The sequence below is a fragment of the Varroa destructor genome, unplaced genomic scaffold (assembly GCF_002443255.2).
Source record: "Varroa destructor unplaced genomic scaffold, Vdes_3.0 BEIS01000001.1, whole genome shotgun sequence".
In the NCBI taxonomy this organism is placed as follows: Eukaryota; Metazoa; Arthropoda; class Arachnida; order Mesostigmata; family Varroidae; genus Varroa; species Varroa destructor.
Genome location: NW_019211454.1, coordinates 47,634,997 through 47,650,156, shown reverse-complemented (window position 1 = coordinate 47,650,156; position 15,160 = coordinate 47,634,997). Strand labels below are relative to the sequence as shown.

General features: G+C 45.9%; 1 protein-coding gene across 3 annotated transcripts in view; it reads right to left on the bottom strand.

The window, feature by feature from the left end:
- The window catches only part of LOC111247433 (sal-like protein 3), a 143,328-nt gene extending 130,791 nt beyond the window's left edge, over positions 1–12,537 (bottom strand). For all 3 annotated transcript variants that reach the window (XM_022798344.2, XM_022798351.2, XM_086977299.1), the window contains exon 1: positions 10,901–12,537. In XM_022798344.2, the coding sequence (XP_022654079.1) occupies positions 10,901–11,003 (103 nt within the window). In that variant the 5' untranslated portion in view covers positions 11,004–12,537. The remainder of the gene's footprint in view (positions 1–10,900) is intronic.
- Positions 12,538–15,160: the final 2,623 nt, after the last annotated feature.

The following is a 15,160-nucleotide window of genomic DNA, read 5'->3' as shown; positions in this document are numbered from 1 at the left end:
GAAACAAAGTAGCCATAGTACGAGCGGCAATGGCACAATTGCTAACGTCGCTTGTACGAACTATCTGTCAACTGTGTGTTAATTGAAATGCTGGACGCTTTCTTCAAATACGTAGAAATAAAGACGTCAACACTACGACACATGAAATAGTGCAATGAAACATCGTATTCGTCTCCTCCGTCCTGTTTGACCATCGTTCAACTCTGTTCCCGTACACTTCACCCTCATTTTATGGCCACATCCCGCCTCTCGGGTAGTTGTTGCAAATGACAGCAAAAGAACAAAACCTAATCTAATAAAGATACAAAGAAATCACAGACGGTATACCAAAGTTAAAGAAACCACAAAACGAAATAAGGAACATACGTGACAAATCGTCGGGTAACGGGAATCCCTCCACATTTGCCTTCTGTCACCAACAAAATACTACCGTTTCAGATGGGCGACGTCGGTCGGCGGCCAATATTTACTCAGATGTCGAAGAATGACAGTGGGAAGCGCAGTGTGGAGGTGACGGCGGCATCGGCGCCACTAAATACTATAGTTTTTCACTGCTTTTTACATAGATCTTGTGATGCCGGCTCGCATCCATGCCGCCTGCGTCCTCTGTTCGTGTGGTACCTTAATTTTCTAGTCCCCAACCACTGTTGCTGCCCCCCTGTTCCACTTACGATTAGGACCGACAGACACGCATATATATATATATGCGCGTCTGTATCCCATACGGAGTTGCCTCGCTCGTACCCAGGATAGAGCAGTAGCATGCTTCAGTCGTACAACCGACAGAGTATCGAACATACGAGTAGTGCCTACATCGTACTGCAAACAAATAGATAGTGCGATCCCGCGTGCACCCTCGTCTCTCTTCCTCTCGTTCTCTCGCTGATAGGCAAGGACAGGCGCAGATAATTTGCGAACTGGAAACCATTTCGAGTAAGTGGACGGAATATTTTGAGCTCGCTCAATAAATTGATCAGCGCCTTTGGCTATCGAGTTCCGGCGACTACGGCGCTGACGAGATAGATTATCGGCCGATGCATGAACGGAGTTAGAGCGCGCTTCGATACAAATTGTTTGTGTCCACGTCTATCTGCGCGTATTTCGGTCTGTCTGGGCACAGTGGCCCGGCCATTCCGAGGAAGGAGAACTGCAAAGGCCGCACGACGGTGTCATACATAGGCTAGGTCATAGGCTGAACAGTGCTTCAAAAGAAAGCGCGCTGCTAAGTATTGTCGAAATAAACAAGAACAGTAAGGAAGGCGTTTTGACGACAAAGCTGTTATTGTGGTGCCGCATGTGGCTAGGGAAGGGGGGCAGTGATGGCTGTCGCTGCTGTTAACATATTTGCCGATCATTTGTGAGTCTATTGAATTGTGTATGGATGCTGCCATTATAAGTTCACGGTGATGCTTTGGCGGATCCAGTGGTCCTGCCAGTGGCAGCTGTGCAGCCGCGGCCACGACGTTTGACAGTAGTTAATGCGCAGCCGCAGAGACAACAAAAGTGCTGTGACGTTTGTTTCTACGCCTGTGTGGCCATGTATCTGTCTGTTCCTGCGACGATCGTGATCTAGCCGAGCTCGGCTAGTTGCTTATACTACAAAAGTAGCTGCGGTAGTGGTAGTAGTAATAATAGTTTGCTTTAGATTCAGCAATAGCGCGGCTCTATTGGTGCTGGTAATAACGGCAGTAACAGCAGCAAAGCGGGCAAGTGCGACCGTTGCTGCTGCTGCTGCTGCTTCCGCTGTCCCTGAAGCCGTCTCTCGCTCGACGACGGCTGCGGTAATAAAGTTATCGCTTCGAGTTATGCGCTTCGATTGAAACTTATCGTCGTAATCGTTGTGGCATATTTTACAACCCGACATCGTCGCTGCTCCGATGATAATGGAGCCGAGTCACGGGAGTCGCTAGCAGCAATAGCCGCTTCGACTCATCGTTATTTCCAAGCTTGCGAGTGGACGAGCGGTCAAGCGACCAGCCGATCAGGCAGTAGTAGACGACGAAGACGCCGCCGCCGCAGCCATTGAGCAACACGAGAGAATAAAGGAAAGTTAGAGAAATCGAGTGTAGCCAAAGACCCGGAGGCACGACAAACACGAAAAAGAACACAAGCCATAGAACTGAATAGAAAAAAAACAAACAAATAACGCTAGCAGCTACTTTACCTACTACTTCACAGTCATAGAGGGACGCAGAGATAAATATCGATATAAACACACAGACTCATGGAAGCACGTGTGTGCGCATATCAATATGTAGTAGAAGACCCACGGGATACAGAAAGGCCCATGGAAATCGAATTGTAAAGGGACAATAACAGAAGACATTAGTTTATTGGCCGATGCCCAACAGGTGATGTCTGAAACATCGCTAGTAGAGAATGCACTTACCAAATCTACCTGTAAAAGAAATCGATGAAAAATAAATCTCTACAAGCAATTCAAAATGAAAATGGGTCTATTTCGTAGAAAAGCAATCTGACTATTGAAGACAGAAGAGAGAGTTGATTGGGAAGTCCGGCCAAGCTTACAACGGCATACTGGACTTTTGTATCGGACTCTATGCTTCTGCACAACAAATTAAAGAAGCTAAAAAAGTCGACAGATAGAGATAAAAAAAATCTTGATGAATATGGCATGACATTTGGCGCAGTCCGTGCTGGCGTTGACGCTATCTGACAAACTTAAAAAAAAAAAAAAAGCATGCCCAGTTCGTCAATTATATGGCAACCGTCCTAACCCGATTCCGTTATCGTGCTTGGAACTCGCAACCAGCTGTGCGGCACAACGGTATGAACATATTCTTGAAAAACGTCCCATGCGTAGCGAAGCTTGAAGGGCTAGTAATGCGCAGACTCGACCCGATCAAATAGAGTTTATAAAACTTCTATGCACAAAGAAATCAAACATATTTTTCCGCTGTCTTTATGCCGCGTATGATGTACTAATTAAGTACAAAAAACCAAGGTGCTTGCAACTCTCGCATTAGTAGTATACGACCACTTTACATTGTTATTATCTATACAGATTTAAATGGAAGTTCACACTACACAAGCGTTTCAGCCTATACTTCTGATACTGTTGTTATCTAGGTAGGGACGCCAACAAAGAAATGATTCCAACCTATTCTATCCATTGCACTCACTGCCATTGAAAAAGCTGGCTTTGCGCGGATACCGCTAATGCTAATAGCTATTAGCAACTTGGCGCAACAAGCTTCAGGCCGAATCCAGTGACGTTTGCCTGTTGTTGTTGTTGCCATGCTTCTGATGCTACGACCGCCGCCATTACCCTGGTCCTGCCACCGTCCATTAAAACGGACCCTCTCCACTCTTTTCTCACAATCTCGTGCGTGAGTGCCATCAGTGCCACCCTCGCACAAGCCAAGTTCTCCTCTTACACAAATTGTGTCATCGCAGAATCGGCAGTGCCGGCGTAAAAGACAGACAATAATCCAATGAGTAATACTGCATGCTGGCTTCAACCAACTTCACAATTGCAATTCTGGTGTTCAGCCCAGTCTGACCCCAGCTCTTCAATTTGCTTTAGTAGCAATGCAGATATATATATATATATATGAGTGTATTACGCATTCATACAGACGCCCGTGGTGACCCGCACGCCTATAATGCAATTCACCGCCGAAAGTATAAACGACACAGTGCACTACACGGCGAGTTCACCCCTTTCTTGGCTGATTCTCCTTTGCCTCCTTATCTTCGTGCTCCTACGACTACCGCTATTACTCGTTCCTCTACAATATTCTTTCTTCATTTTGTCGCTATTCCTTCCACCTGCAGCAACACTTCCTGCCGCTACCCACTCAAGCTTACCTCTATCCTCTTAATGTTCTCCGTCTCGAAGAAAGAACCCTTCGACGTATCCACTACGACTATGCACTATCGACTCGTACCTTCTGTGTCTACTAACTGTGTGCGACCGTCCTACCTGACCCTTGTCTCCCTTTCTCTCTCTCTCCCTATCTCTCCCCTATCTGTCGTCTGTCTGTCTGTCTGTCTGTATGTATGTATGTATGTATGTATGTATGTATGTATGTATGCAAATATGTCCTCGGTCTGACATCAATGCCAGCCTGGCTTCGACATTACCGCCGCACCTGCCTCAATTCAATCCCGACACCCCCCGATTTCTCTAGCAAGTCGGTCTTTTATTTATCCCCTCAGTTTCCCACCAGTGGCGGTGCTAGCAGCAGCACCCGAACAGCGGCAATCGCTGCTATTGCCGCCTGACGCCTGCAGTGATACATAGTGAGGTAGTGAATGAGCGAACGCGATGACGGTGAGACGTAGAGAGCAAAACAAAAGAGCCATATGTACATGGCTCAACCTAAGACGAGTGCACGGCGGATAGTGAAGAAAAGCCTGATGGGGGTAGATTGGAACAAGTCACCCCTGATGGACATTGCCGCTACGCTGTCCACGCCAGTGGCACCGTTCAGGACGAAACATGGCTAGTCGGTGAGTGACTGCAGACGACAAAAGACAAAGACTACTGTGGAAAGAAATAATATTTACTGACACTTGCGACCACTAGTATAGCTGTAACCGAATGAGCATTCGTAAGCTGTGACAACCATGAGGACAACAACACTTTGAAGGTAACGCTGCCGCCCCCATCGAACGAGCGTATTAGCCCAACCACCACTAGCCAAAAGTAATAGTATTCGCGCTCGTTGAGCAGAACTGCTGTTATTGCAATAACGGCCGGCCGTCGCGGCTAGACCCTGGGGGACTGAAGAACTGCTACTGTATGTCCGACGACGACCAGCAAATGCTGTCGCTTCGTCGTACGCGACTTACATGGCGACGGTTCTCTACTATATGACTATGGCTAGAAGATGCTGCGCGTACGACGACGGATGGTTAGGGATGGGGAGTCTCCTGGGTGGCCATCGGTGGTCCACTGTACCAAGCAGCGTGTCTCCTCCTTTACCCCTAGAACTTAAGTCTTCCTTCCATCAAGGATTCGATATCCAATCCCGGTGGAATGGTCCCCTACCTGCTCTACCCTTATGTCGAAATTGTACCAGGGAAAGGAATGGGGCAGAGCCACCTATCGAGTCCCTGGAGGATAGCTTAGGATCGACGGGGATGGCCCGGTGAAGCGAATGGGGTGTCAGGTCTCCATCAAATCCCGGCGAAGCGAACGACTAGACCAAGCGGTTCGAGCAATCCTGCCGTTGCGGCCTCTGCTTGCCTTGCTACCAAACATGCTAAGGAGTCAATTAATCAGCGAAAAATGAAAGTTTCAAGCAAGTCGAATTGACTGGGGCTCCGGCGCTCGCGCGGCACACTCACTCCGGCTTCCGACTCGCACCCTCAAGTGTACCCCACTGCTTTTCGCTTTGTCGCCTTGTGGAGCCCCTCATTGTCTTGGAGGTAGTGGCGACTATGGGTACAAAGGAGAAACAGAGGCAGCTTATTGAGGAAAACGGCTATAGAAGCGCGTTCGTGTATGTATACATGTAATTGTGTGTGTCCGTTGCGCTGAAACAGATGAGTGCATCAACTGAGTTTGTATTTATTATTAATTTAATGACTTGGAGAATGGAGTACGTGCTATGTTTGTGACGGGTTTCGGTGACATGATCTAGCGATGATTTCGGTGACGTGATGTTTTTATTGTCCACAGGAAAAGCCGACAGTTTCATCACCGAGATAGGCTAGTACTCAGATGCAATAAAAAAAAAATCACATTTCAATAGTTTCAATAGCCTCGGATATACACGAAAAAGATTATGTATAGCCTATCCGTGGCTAGTAATCTCTAAAATACTGAGGTTGATGGCACCGAGTTACGACAGCAGCCGCAACCTCCATCTTGGGGAATCAACAGTTCGCCAGTTAATTTAATATTCTATCTAGTTTTAACTAAGTTGCTAGGGTACAGCTGATTTCAATGAGCGTACTGTAAATATTATTGTCAGCAGCTCGTCAGCCAGGATAGTGGTCGTGTATGGACGAACTTACGCCCTCACATCAGACCTACACATACCCCCAACAACGTCCAGTTTATATGTACGTATATCGTATATTGTGTTTCATTGTATCACGTGGCGCCGGATTTGCGGTCGCAGCAAAGAGGCCGCCCCACATTTTCTATCGACAATCTCCGTTTCTTCTACCCGCCCCTTTGTTCGCCATTTTCTCTCCGGCGCGCATCCTCGTCGCAGAGCAGTGATGAGGCTTGACATTACTCCTCATATCACATGGCCCGTCGAACCGCTGCGCAATCAAATGATAAAAGAATCATGATGGCGATAATAATATTACTAGCACAAGAGAATTATAATGTGGGCAACAAAAAGTGGTAACATGGGGTGGGGTCAGCTTTCAGTAGTGGGTTGCATAAATCGAAAAAAAAGCAGCCTTCGAACAATTTCCGGATCAGCCGATTCAACTAGCCTTAGTTCAGCAACAGCATCTACGCGATTACGTTCAATGGCTCGCCACGAATAGGTATACGCGTATCTTTAGTGCACTGTACGTACGTACGTACTATAAATAGCGGGTTTATTTCGAGAGCATGCACTATATACCTTTCCATAACTGGGGCAATATATGGGCCATGTAAAATCGTTAGCCCATTAACCTGCTGTGTAGAGCTTCTTGTTTCCAGCCAGGTACATAATTAACCGCAACAGATTGGTAATTATTGAATATTCATCATACGTATATTCTTCATTCTGTTTTGATGTGAATAGGGGGCATTTCCTAGAAACAGCAATCATTCGATTTTTGCTATTCAGCTATTTTACTTGTCTGCTAATATGTGTAACATTATATACCATATAGCTGCCGTACGCTCACAGTAGCCCGTCACACGACCAAAGGATCATATTGTCTCTTATCGATATCATTTGGCCTAGTTAAGCACTGTTCGATCAGCAGATCGAGGAGATGCGTTACAGCATTAAGGTAGCCAACCTTCTGGGCCTGTTTATAGCTCATCCTCTTCAGGCATATTATATTATACAAACACAGTAAAACAAAATGTCCGTATATAATTTAATATCGGTCATTTATAAATGTTGCGCTAAATCGTCTGGAATAGGTGGATCATTATTCGCGAGCGAGACGAAGCCCTATTCTTCTATCAAAGAAAACATTTAGCTTCAAGGGAAGGATCACTTCGAAGGATTTGACAGACGCGCTTATGAATTCCTTCATTGCATTAGTTACTATTGCGTTGCAGTCGAAGCGACGCATGAAATCTGTATATACGCTTAGTTTTACCCCATTTTCTTCGTTCCTCTTGGTGCGTTACTGCTGAGTCACAGCACTCAGTGATTCAATAGGTGGACCTTCCAAAGCAGCTGCTTCTAGCGCCCTTTCTGCTGTATCTGGAGATTATCACTGTTCCAACGGTGGTCCATTAGCGGCGCTGAGCTCGCATGTTCGTACACAGCCCCACAAACATACACGCACGAGACCAAACCCTTATCGACCATTTCAGCCATGGCAAGCGTCCACGCGCCGGCAGTGGTACAAAGCTAACGCAACAAAAATGACATTTTCCACTCGACAGGAGCCGACAGGGAGCGTCCGCTGCTAAAGTCAAAACGGTCAGAGTGTGGTGAACATAGCAATAAATGGCACAGCAGATAGGACAGCAGTTTTCTATAATTTTGCCACCTCTCTCGCCGTAACCTCAATCACCACAAGCCTAGTAAAGGCCAAGAACAACACCCTCTTATTTATCTACCGTCCGCCGGATCTGTTGACTCGACCACAATGGTCCCTGTTAGTCAACCCAACGAGTCGGTTTATTTTACCTAAGTGAGGAACAGAGACACTAAAGTCTTCATTGCCGCCACTAATGCTGGCACAAATGTTGATGCCAGTGTATACAGCCATAAAGCCAGTCTGTCCGATCAATTCGACGGTAGGGTAAGGGTCTATGAAAAAATTCTGTACGTTGAACGTCTGATAAAGACTGAGATATTCCTGGTAGACTTGTGGAGGCTTGGCAAGGCACGCAATAAGCTCGTCAATGTCTCGTCAGATCCCGCAAGAAAGACATGGAACGAAGCTGACCGAATAAGGGCACGTTTTTCGGCTGTCGGATAGTCGATGGCGCAACAGTCAGACAGATGCTAAACTGTATTATAAGACAGGAAGGAAACAGGAGTTGATGCTTACTTCTTCCACCCTGTCGATACTAGAGTAAATTCGTGTCATATAAAGGCTTAGGTTTTTCTTTTTTATAATACAACGGATCGGGAAATAAGGTGAAAACCAAGCGAGTGAATAAACTAAAGAACTATCTTTGGCAGCAATTGCGAAAGGTACCAATGGCGCAGAGCGTTCCCATCAATAAATCTTTGTCATGCCAAACACAGAAAGAGCAATATTTGCCCCTCTTGAAAAGAAAATCTCACTTTTTTTGCACGAGAAAAATCTGTTTCAGTTACACTTCTAACATCAGTATTAATCAATATATACAGTCACTTCCCTGTGAGTTCGTCTCTAGCTGAAATTTATCGTATTTGATGAGTCCAAAGACTGCTAGGTAACGACGTAACAGCAGTTTATAACATGAACCGTTAACGACGGCGGCGGCACCAGTCATTTTGAATGGCCGGCATAACAAAGCTCGTCTGAGCTTTTAATCTACTATTGCTGGTTTTTGTAGGTTCCATGATAGCTGACATAGAGCAACAGGTAGCTTGTTTAGCTCGCTATCTATGCTATTACTTTGGAAGATCTTCGCTACTGGCGTCACCTATATTTTTTTTAGTGTAGAAAAGATGTTTCTTAGACATACCGCTCTCACCGCAATCTCTCTATGCGAAGCTGGGCAATCGCTCTCGCAGATATCGCAAAAACAATTTTTGAGCAACGATAAGCACCCATATACATACATCTATACAGCGTATGCCGAAGTCTCATTGTTCAAGAGTATAGAATAAATCAGCTTACAAACTGACACAATTTTCACAAGTCAACACAACTCAATTCGAGAGCGAGAGGGAGAGAGAGAGGGGGGAAACGGAGAGAGAAACACATTTCGAGTTCGGATTGGCCGACCGCGATAGTTTTAGCAGGTGAAATCTTGTGTGATGAGCCCTAGTTAGCTTTTATGGATGGTTTATATAATACCGGCACTTGTAGGCGCTGCTTTATTTGTCTGCCTAAGACCCGACGATGGTCTCTCTGACGCCTCCACTCGTCTTGCGGCAGGTATGGCTTAACAAATGGCTCTAGATAGGACCCAGTGCCCATTCATCGTTAGTTTGTAGCCCTTCTACATAAAATCGTGAGGTTGGTGCTGACGTACAGCAGTCAGTATGCGATGCGATACTTTCGCTAGATCTAGATAAATGAGTTTCTATTATGAGTGTTCGTAGACAATTAAGTTAGCCTTGTAATAGGTACGTACGAATATGTGCAGCGGGCCCTGGCGGTATTGGTGCATGTATACACACCCTCGACACAATCGGTCAATATATAAATCTTGTCCTATTAGTCCCGTTGATCTAAATCATATGCGTTATACATTTTACGGGGAGTGAGCGACAGCCCATGATTTGTCGTTAGACGATTCACCGATCGAGTTCACAGATTTTGTTGCCGGAAACGAAACGGGCTCGTACGCTGCGACCACACAATGTACATCACTAGATATACATATTGAAGTATGCGTAACAACCTGATTGCATATATAGAAACGTTCATGTGTCTCGTATCGATAGCGACGGACGGCTTCGAACAGAGCCAAACTGAATTCTGAATACGCATGCCAATGCCGTACACTGAAGTACCGGCCGTCATAGCACATATACATTGTGCGCACATAAAATGTACAGAATACATTTTGCGATATGAAACGAATAAACAAGCCGTAGCTGTAAAGGATCCAGTTGACACAAATGCCGAATCGATTAATTGGTAACGGTGAGCGGGCGATATCAACCTTAACTAGAAGCATCAGATTGCAGCGTGTGCGCCTATTTCCACCTTCTCAGGCTCTCACTATTATAGTTAATGCATCAGAGCCTTTGAGTTTAGAATACGTTTTGTTCGCTACACAGTGAAGTCGAAAAAAGCAACGTGTGCACCTTTAGTACAGCCCTCCACGAATACAAAGGGGTTGCCGCCATCAACATCAACAACAACAACAACAACAAAACCGCCATAGTCGAGCCATCACAGAACCACGCTTGGCTACGGAACGACAGAAGTCGACGGCTACTGCTGCCGCTGTGGTTGGTGATGTTGCTATTGCAAGCGGCAGCCATGAACCGTCAGAGCAGGCGACTGCTACACGAGCTAGATCCATCGCACCGGCGAATTTACAGGGAACGGATGCTGTTTGTAGGCGCACCGTTCGCGTCCGATGTTGTCGTGCTGCGGTTCGTTTTGGCAGCTGTTGACGCTGTCTGCCACTCCGGCGTCTGCCCGTCGTGTTCGAAACGGCAACACGCGCATCAGCGCCGAACAACGACGAGGAACAAGAACGCACTGACCAGGGAACGCGACGGCCAATCGATTAACGAACTCACAACTGGCAGCACAACGCCAGGTGGGTATGAGATCAGCAGGCCAAATGTCCTCGTACTCCATCGTTGAGGTGTGTTGTCAATGGGAAACGTATAGCCGAACGCGGTTGAACGAGTCGTACTAGATACGTATCTTGAATTAGTATTGTTGTGTTGACGTCGCGCTGTAACGTCGCCGTTGACGATGCGAACGTTAATTGATCACTGCTAGCTCACTGATCGCCGGGAACGTCATAAGTTTGCGACGAGGGAAGAAAAGGTTCGACGACAACGGCAGCAATGGCGATGATGAGATTACTGCTTGATTTTGTTCATTCGTTGAGGTTAGCTAGCTCCTTCATTCGCCAGTTTTCGTCAGTCTAGCAACTATGTACACTCACCTTTTTCGAGAAGACCGGCAGACCCGTTACTTTCGGGTTGCTGCTCAAGCAGCGCAAGAGGGTCGAGGTGCTTCGGCAGCCTCTGCTTCCTCCTTGTGGACATCTCAAACAATCCAGGTCCCCTGTTTCAGCTGAGGGACAGCCACTGTCCTCGTACACACGCACACACACACACACACACCCCGACAGACCGAACAATGCCGGGCCGCGGAAAGCCACTGGGGGCCGAGCACACGCTCAGAACGTGAGCATGTGCAAGCTCGCCACGATCACCAATATCGGCATAATCACAGTCATATTTGATTACTAATTCTTACTACTTAGATATTTGTTGTCGTTCTCTTCTAAGAGGCTTGCTTCTGCTTCGACTTTTTCGTTGGCTGATTGCTTACTTCGTTGATCTATTCACGCACACATGACACTCACGTACAAATGCACGTGTAGACAAAGCACAGAACACGCACAATAGTGTGATTGAGATTTACATTGAAATGATTGCTAGAAAGAGACACACTCACACCCACCGTGATGAATGACTAAATACACAGGCGAATTTTTGGGAGCCACCACTGCTACTAATATATATATATATATATACACAACACGTAAAAAGGGAAGTGTGTACTCGAAGAAAACAATTTTATTTTGAAACTGTTGATCTTTTGACTGACGTTCGTTTTTCTACTGTTGATCGAGTCACCGATAATATCTTCCTTCGTGCTCCTTCTAATCAAATTCGTTGCTGATTTTTCTTCTCACTCCAACTATTTTTCTTCTATTAACTTCTCCAACTATTTTTTCCTACCGCTCAACTGAATGGAAACCCAAATCGCAACTCACACAAACCGCTCGTTACTGGTGCTGTTGTTGTTGATGATAATAGTAACAGCCGTACGCCGGACGATAACAATACTGTAGTAACTGAACAGTGATCTCGTTACAATCCAAGGCGGTGCGATGTTTCCGCGCTGTTACCTTTCTCACCACCGAACAACAAACGGAACGCCACTCAATCGAACGAAGGCAAGCCTTCTTTTGCAAAGGACTTCTGATCGAAGGGACACAGCAAACTCCAACCTTTTGTTGTGAATTTATCACGTTAGACACATACGTAGGCAGTTTCTCTAAAATTGGTTGCAATCGGAAAGCACCAGATCCGTTGTCGGTTCACTCACCGCCGCTGATCTTCGTTTGGTGTTGTTGATGTTAGTTATCTTCCAGTAGTTGCCTTCTCCTGTTTTTTCCTTTTTCAGCAATGGCTCTTTTTTCTAGCATGCTTTAACTGTTGCTGTTTTCGCAGATTTTCGGCCGGGGCGGTAATAAAGCCCGCACGCTATGTCTTCTGTACTCTATTTGATGCGTGAATGTATGACTGGCTGGCTGACTGGCTAACCGATTGGGGGCAACAGTGAGCCGTTGTAGTAAATGGTAGATAACAATGGCAGAGCAATAACGATGGCTGATCTGCTGCTATCCTATTGTGCTCTAGTATGTCGTAGTCAGTCGAGCAATAAGCCAACACCCTCCGAGTGCGCGCGCTCCGACTCCTTCTCCGATCGTCTCTGAGCTCTTAGTCCGTCCCGGCCGCGGGCTCAGCCCTCAGAGCGACAGCCACATCTCATGTCACTTGCCAACAATAGCTCGAGACCGATTGCTAGAAAACTGTCGCCCATCCGAGCCGCTAGGGGGCGCTAGCCCGTCAACCGCGGCGCCATTTTGCGGCGCCCTTTCCCATCAGGCGGGCCAATCAGAGCGCGCAGCGGGCGGCCGACAGCGGGTCTGCATTCGTCGAAATATGAGAGTTATGATTGGTGTATGATACATATTTCGAGGGGGCGGAGCGATCGCATGCACCGCCTCCGTCAGCATCGCGACACTACAGAGAAGCCGACGATACTACTGGAACGCGCGCGGGATACGTCATGGGACGGGATAGCGAGAGGGGACAAGTGCGGCGCGGCAACGTCTCCAGCGACAAAGACGACAGCGGCGACAAGACCGCCATCGCCCGTCATAGCCATCATCACCAGCGCGGTGCTGATGCTAGTCGTCGCTGCGTGTGAACCATTGCCGTCGTAGTCACACAAAGGGGGTGGGGGGAGACAGTCAGTGCGATGAGATGTAAGCAGCCAGTCATCGTACTACGGTACCAGCGTTAGTGGTACCGCCGCCGCCGCCGCCGCTGCTGCTGCTGCTGCTGTTGCTGCCTCGCGAGTTAAGTCGCCCACGGCATGGGCAGAGACGGCGATGACGACGACGACGACATGAGGGAGGGAGAGTGGAAATGTGAGAAAGAGAGAGGGAGAGAGGATGGCGCGGTAGTTTTGAGGGATAAGTTTTACAATGCGCGCAGGGAAGGTGGTCATTTGCGCGACGAAGGTGAACTCTTACAGAGTCACGGGACACTGTTCGAAATCAAAGGAAAATGAAAAAAAGCAAACCGAGCAGCAGCTGGAGCAGTAGTAGTAGCAAGAAAACCAAGCAGCGAGGTCGAGCTATAGACAGCTACCGGCTATATAGCAAACACTAAGCATCTAAGGGAAAAATACACAAGCATTTTATCATTTTAATGCAGTCACATGGCCACAGATAGACTTGAAGAGAACATCTTGAGAAAACGTTAAATTATGGTAATACTATTGGGTAATAAATATAAAAACATAAATAAAGATTTTATTTAAAATAGATTTTGTACACAGGCGTTGATAATATCAGGAACTTGATAGAAAGCATATGGTTTAGTTACCACAATTGAGCTCCGCACCTGGTTTTACCTATCTTATTATTATTTCTCCGTGAGTTGAAATGTTTCACTTATAATTCTTTTGTCGCGAATTTTGCCGAGCTAAATAAACCGAATCATATTCCGCATTTTGAAAAGTTAAAAGATCTAATAAGTAGAGTCTATAGACAGCACCGTACTATCGTAGTATTTAACATGCAGTTATTAAAGAAGCATATTCGAACGTAATCTAGCCATAAAGCGTAAAGAGCTCAACCTATATTTTTGATTATCACGTTAATACGATGCATCAATCCAAACCTTCCCTATTGTGAAGTTTTACCTCTGACTATCGCTTTACAAACTTGCGTAGCTACTTTTGAACAATAGGAAACCAAATGTAGTCACAAAGATAAAGCTTTGCAGATAACAAAATATAGGGAACACCATCATGAAAAAGAGAAGATGCTTGGAGCTTACCTCCTCGAACGGTGGCAAACTAGAGTTTGAGTTGACGCTTTTTTCAAAAGAGTTTCAGTTCCCTTTAACTTGAACGTACTGTGCTTCCTTCATCGGCGGCCTTGATTGAAATCAAGGGTCATATCCCGCAAGAACGCAATTTTAAGAACTACACATTTGCTAATATATCAGATTGCAGACGCACGACATCAAGGATGTGAGCAATAATGGAAACCTTTAAAGCACACGGACAAGCTTCAGCTTTGCCTATTTTCGCTCAGTGTCTGGCAAGCAATCTAATTTTGTTCAGTCTCTCGAGTTGCTGGTCCATTTTTTTCACGATGCCTATAATTTGCAGCATATATAAACACCGTTTGATAATAAACGTGGCAAAATGTTTGTTAAAGGAGATTCAAAGAATTTGTATGTACTGTTTTTTTTCTATAAGTCTCTAGCGATGCAAGTGCTTTGTATACACCTCTTGCATAATTTAGCTTGGCCGTATCAGACTCCAGGTCTGCCGCCCGAAACATAGCTTACCTGATGGCTCGAGTTGGCTTGACAAGAAAAGCCGCTTCCATCCAAAGAAGTGTATATATAAATGAGGTGTTTGTTGGTAGGAGACGAAAATCTAAGGCTGTATGTATGTGTTCTTTACGTTTTTGTACAATTAACTGACAGAAGCCTTTCCAGTCATTTAGCTGCTTAGAGTTAGGACAGCTTATTTGTATGAAACATTAAACTGCTCTTATTAAATTACTACTATTGTTATTGGCAGTATTGCGCTAAATAAGCTGTATGACTACCAAAAGCTGCCAGTAACATCTGAGCAATACAGATATAAAATACGTTGCGGAGATCCTATCGGCAGAATAGCTAACCGACAATCCCTTGCCTCGCAATCTTCATGTTTGCTTCATCTAACATTAAGCTCTCTTCTTCAGCCGACCCCAAAATCAAATTTAGTCTATCCGGAAATATTGCGTTGTTTGCTGCTTAATAAAATGCTCACAATGTGCGGCTCTATTTCTGAAGGAGCTGTACATAAATCTCTATACGTAAGAAAAGCCAAAGCTGAT